The sequence below is a fragment of the Cloeon dipterum genome, chromosome 4, assembly GCF_949628265.1.
Source record: "Cloeon dipterum chromosome 4, ieCloDipt1.1, whole genome shotgun sequence".
Taxonomy (NCBI): domain Eukaryota; kingdom Metazoa; phylum Arthropoda; class Insecta; order Ephemeroptera; family Baetidae; genus Cloeon; species Cloeon dipterum.
Genome location: NC_088789.1, coordinates 11,862,236 through 11,868,235, shown reverse-complemented (window position 1 = coordinate 11,868,235; position 6,000 = coordinate 11,862,236). Strand labels below are relative to the sequence as shown.

The window sequence follows — 6,000 nt, the reverse complement described above, 5'->3', positions numbered from 1 at the left end:
AACAAAATCTAGCTAAAATTAATCGAAGATTCAATTTGGCAAATATGGTTGCGAAATTTCAAATTTAATGCAGCTTTTGTTAACCTGCTCTCTATAACGTTTATTCTCATTAAATTGGGATAGGGGTGTACAGCAATTACCGCCTCCTGAGGGTGAAACGCAACTATATTAGGCTTAAGTGTTAAGAGGGCAGGCTTTCAAGCTGCATGAATCTAAATGTGTATTGTTTCAAAAACTTCAAACAGAACAATATGACCTAGTGTCTTTTTTAAAATACAAAAAAAGACTTGCAAGCTTTTCTATACAATTGCTTAGCGGGAATCTGCTTGAAATGACCCTCTGAAGTCTAAACTGGGGTCAAGGATGACAAGAAATAAGTCGGGGCTTTTATTTAAAGGTCGAATGTAAAATGAGGAAATGGCAAACATGGATTATAAAGAAAAAATGTGTTACGCTCGTGATAGGGAGGCATATAGTAACATAAAAGCAGCTATAATAGCTACCGGCTCTGCTTTTGTGATCGCGTTTGAGACGCGCAGGCTGCGCTGCTTTGTCCAGAATAGAGCGAGAATGCTGTTCTCGATTCGATTTATGCGCGACACTCTATCTTTTTCTTACTGAGAACTATTGTATCGTGTGTAACGCGCTGAAAGTCAAAGAGCACATATGAAAAGAAGCGTACGAGAGTGTGCGGCGCGCAGGTAATAGGGGATCGCGCCCACGGAGCGTCTCCTCTGTCCCTCGCGTGCTACAATGGGACCCCCATAAGCACATGTGTCACCGCAGGATGACTGTCCTCGGAGCGAATTTGAAAGGAGCGCTTCATCCGCCAGGCGCCTCCACTTCAACTTTGACTCGCGCTCTTTGACAATCATTTATGCGGCTGATGCGATTATAGGAGACAGCGCGTGCACCCACCCCGCTCTGCGTGAGACTTTTGCTTTTCCCACTGGTGGTATTTTCAATCTCACGTTAGCTATGTGACAATGCATATGTCAGGTGCACTTGCCAAAAAGGGGGTTTTCAGGATTTAATGACAGCAAAAGTGACAAGGGGGTTGAACGTTCAATTGAACGCAATATTTATTTATTTGTATATAGACGTGTAATATTTGATGGAAAACGTCGTTTCGAGTTTCGTTTGATTTGAGGCTTGACGTATATTTTTATGCTTGAGAGAATATTTCAGACGATTTTAATAAGATGATCAAATGATCATTAAATACAATTTTATTTCCAACTGATGGAAAGGAAAAAAGTGAATCAAGGGTATTGATGCTTAAAGTGCATTTATCAAAATTAGCAAATATGCAGTATAAGGGTCAAGGATCTCACAAATTTAGAAGAATTTTATTTTATTTTTCCAATATACATTTCATGGCAGTGACATTTGAAGTTGCTCTTGAATTGCAAGACATTATGTTAACAATTACAAAATGCACAGCAGTTATTTCCTAAGTTGAAATTCGTGGTTGGGAAATATTTTACGACATACGCATGAGAGCTGCAATACGCTATTCATAGGCTCTGTGTGATTTTCCCGACCAAATATAGAACTTACAAAAAGTAAAATAAAGATTGAATCCAAGTCGTCAAGTTCCTGTCGAAAAAACTCCATAAACGTCATTAATTGCAGCTCAATTGATTGTGAGCACTATATAATGCATGATTTTGGTATTGTCACTTATAATCAGCCGTAGTGCATTATACACCTCTTGATCATATTGGTGACACGAAAACTGGACTTAAATTTCGATTTCATTATCCCACTACAAATTTTTCCCATTTGCAACTTCTAGAATAAATTAGGAGTTATGTATAAAATCGAATGAAAGTATTTAAATACTAAATGGTTGCTATAAGCACAAACAAAGTAAAAAAAAACTAGTAATAGACAATTAAATATAAAGCAAAAATGCAATTTTGTAATCTAAAATAATTTGCACTTAAAATAGTTTCCTGCGTGAAGAACACGTAGAAAGTTTGAACAGTAATCTGTCTCGGTGAGTAGTTCCTTTCAAACGAATTTCTTTGACACTCCGTAACGAAATTTAGTTTCAACTGATTGAAATGCAGTGCTAGTCGTCAACGAAGAGGGCCAGCTATATAGGACCCTCTCTATCGCTCCAGAGCTTATCAGCAGCAAACACAAAAGTGGCCAACTCGTCGTTCGTCGTGCCGATCTGATAGGTGAATCGCGTCTCCTATTCCCATGGCAGTGCCAACCTATTGTTTCTTCCGTTTTTCTACCTTTTGTTTGCACTGGCGAGCGCTCGACGACGCTGAATCCTTTTTCCATCGCGTTGCACGGCAGAGCAGAGGGGTTGCCGCCGCATGGGACCCAGCAAGCAGGAGGAGGACCCGCTGGCTCCTCCTCGCGCTGGACCATTTTAGAGGCGGAGTTTCAAGCGCTCTTCGGTGCCAGCAACTAGCCAAGCTAGTCGTATTCACACTGTGGAGCCGCGAGCCTCAAACGGGCCGCGTTCCCGAGGATTCTTACCCACGTGGAGCAAGGACATGAAGGTAGGATTCAAGTTTTCTAAAATTTTGATATCATCTCAATTTCAAAATTTTGCTATCAATTATTTGAGGACAGTGCCAAGGTGTATTTTTTCTAATGATTTTCCCCAACATTATTTTGAGATTCATTTGATCACGTTTTGGTCGCGTATCGTTCTACTAACTTGGCTAACTAAAAAATGAATGATTCTCTGGAGCTGGAGGCCTTTCAGCTCAAATGAATGGCATCCGCAGTCACTTATTGTGTTGTAAAAGTGTAAACAATTATAAATTTAAGTTGAAAGGAATTTTGTGCTCGTGAAGTCTTTTAAATGAACAGAAACTTTGTTTTGTTTGCTTGTTGTATTCCAAACTGCAAACGAATTCATTTTCAAGTAGCAGTCAAATTCCACTCGTTGCTTAAATTGAAATAGTTTTCTTATATACATTTGAATAAAATGCGCTGTTAATAAAGTTCAACAAATATGCTTATAAACATTACAAATTTAAAAGTTTAAAGGTTAATGTTGTGAGTAAGACTAAAATCAATTTAAAACTTAAAAATTTCCTGCATCTGTATATATTTGTACTTCATTTAGTTTTTTCCGTTTACAATATAAATTCACCCAGTGTTCCGTTTTCAATCAATCGCATATATTTTAAGATTTTTTGAGGTTCTTGAATTCTCTATTTTTAATCATAGCATTTACAATATTTAGCACTAACAAAAGGAAGTATTTTTTTCAATATTTCTTTGTTGCATTAGTCAACATGCATTTCAACAACAAGTTTCACAACCTTCGAGAAATTTTTCCGAGATCTAATGGTGTAAAAATGAAGCAAAAATGCACTTTTATTTTATAGACCACGTGTATATCGTAAAAATAGTTTGTCATTGTCTCCTTTTGTTGAACGCATGAACAGAGCGTGCTCTATGAGAATCTTGAGCGACACCTGAGGGTTATTGAGTGCGCGGGCTTTAACACCGTTGGGATTTGAGAGAAATGCAAAAGCAACCCAACTCGCTACTAGCTATATGGTTTGCACCTTTCCAGCATGTGTGAATGAATTCCACCCGACAAAATAAATGTCTATAGCTTTTCAATAAGATATCCCGGTGCGTGAGTAATAACGTAAATGGTTCCTTTTCTTTTCGCTTCTCCCGCTGAGGCTCCTATAATTCGTTCACTATTTTATTGGGAGTTCCAAAACTTCTGTAAACTTATTGGCCACAACGACTGCTGCAAGTGCAAAAAGACTAAATTGAAGTGAATTGATAGTATTTAAAATAATTTAGTATTGCTGACAATTATTAGCAGAGAGTTCATCATTTTGTTAATAGTTTAAATAATAATTTTTCACCCCCTTTTTATGTTTATCTTGCATTATATCTCATGGATCGAATGGTACAGAGTTGTCCTGCATTTATTAACCACAATAAAGATTTATTTGAGATTTATCTCTAAAGTTTGCAATTAAATTATATCTTACCAAATTAGGACCAAGTAAGAATTCTTTTTCAGATTTTGCCAAATATCTCAGAAAAATAAACGGTTTGTCAATGATTTTGTCGCTTGATTTCGATTCCTCTCGTCGTGATCTATATTCCAAAGGTGTGCAAATAATGAGGTAAACTCCTCCTCAGGTGAAATGAATAATGGTTTTCAATAATGAGTGAGTGCTCGCCGCTTGATGACATGTGTTGCATGTAAACTTTGGTGCCGATTTCCTCAGAAATTTAAATAAAGAGAACCTCGGAAACTTAATCCTCTTTCCTATGATTTTCAGAACATGTTAAGGTAGAGTTACAGAATTTTGCAGATATATCCAACAGCACCAATAAACGCTCATTTTTCTATTTAATTCTTTCACAGTCTCTTGTGAACCATTAGAATTAATTAAAAAATTGTCAACTATACATTGCGTTAAAACTGACTTAATTTCTTGTTAAGCCTTTCATTTCTCAATTATATATTGAAGCTTATTTTGTTTATACTATAATACAACAAATCATTTTTTGTGAATGTGAATTGAAACATTTTACACAATTTGAGAATGGAAAGGTGTAATCCCAATTCGTTTATACTGTGAGCAAGTCTAACGGATGTATAGCTTTAATTTTTTTAATATATATTCACCTTTGAGACAGCTGAAAAGCCTGTCAAATTGCAAGCGAACTTTTCGAAACACCACCGTTTGCTCTTTGATCGCGCTTGTTTTCATTTCTTATGTTGAGGACTCTTGACTTATTTTACAAAGGAAACGTTACGCCTGCCATCGCACCGCAGCGCATTGAAGGCAAAAAAGAACAAGCATTACAAAAATAATAAGCAGCACTTATCAGAGAGACTTTTTGAAATGGGTTTTGTTGTTTTATTTTGATAGGATCCGCGATCGCACACATCAACATTCACACGTCACCCACGCAAATAAACAAACCAGAAGCATTCTTGAATGATAATACTCTCGCGAGGAAGGGCTGAACTCTGCGGTTCGAATCGGAAAAGTAAAATGGCTGCGATGCTCGATCAAAAAAGGAAGTTGCGGGCATATATACACACACAACAGATTGTTTTTGTATAGCGGGTCGACGGCACACGAATAATGTAAAAGGCAGTCGGCGGTGGCGGCAGATGATGCGATGATGCTGAGAAAAAGTGTATTTGTATTTATTGTAGTGTCATGCTTTATTATTGATTCCTGCATGGCTGCTTGCCGAGAGAGCTGCTCACGAATTTCTTTTTATCGCTCTGGGCTGATCACCAAATATTTCGAATTGGAGAATAAATATAGCGGCACACACAACACGAATTTATTTTCAACATTGCAATCACGCCATATTGGAGATGGAGCAAAATTCTGGTTCCGGTCTTTTATTAACAAGCGAAAACGTTAGTGCAACGTTCATAATAACAATTTTGATGGCGAAATTAGAAACGAGAAACGCTTTTTAATTAATTTTCATTCTTTTTTGGATACATTAAAAATGTTGTTATAATAGCTCTCAGTATATTTTGTACAATATTTAATGTAGAATATTATACAGGCTGTAGTATAGCGAGTGCTTTAAGTAGTGGTAAATTTTGCTACCATCTTTTTCACAGGTTTCAGTGGGTTGTTCGCTATATTGACACTTTTCAAATGCCTTATTTCTCCTAATGAGATTTTCTTGACAAATTTATTTGTAAAATTATATGACTTTGGGATAGATAAAAACGAATTGTATTGAATGAAAAAGAGTAAGTTTAAAAAAAGTTTTTTTTTTTAATTTCTAAACCTCTGTTAAACCCAATAGCATACACCGCAGAGCGGATAACACATATATGTTTTGTCCATTTAGATTGCTGACGCAGACATAGGGAAACCCACACAAAACCTATGTCCAGCGGGGTGGCAGAGGAAACACATGATGGGTGCCAAGTGGCCGCAGAGGAGCCTGGACCCAATGTTACCATCTTAAACGGATTAAAAAATGATATTGTTTTATTAATTAATTTGTTAA

The 6,000-nt window shown here is 36.8% G+C and overlaps 1 protein-coding gene across 2 annotated transcripts in view; it reads left to right on the top strand.

Moving 5' to 3' along the window:
* The first annotated feature begins 2,385 nt into the window (after positions 1–2,385).
* Awh (Arrowhead) overlaps positions 2,386–6,000 on the top strand; it is a 24,598-nt gene continuing 20,983 nt past the window's right edge. For both annotated transcript variants that reach the window (XM_065488498.1, XM_065488497.1), the window contains exon 1: positions 2,386–2,522. In XM_065488498.1, coding sequence (XP_065344570.1) covers positions 2,517–2,522 — 6 coding nt within the window. In that variant the 5' untranslated portion in view covers positions 2,386–2,516. The remainder of the gene's footprint in view (positions 2,523–6,000) is intronic.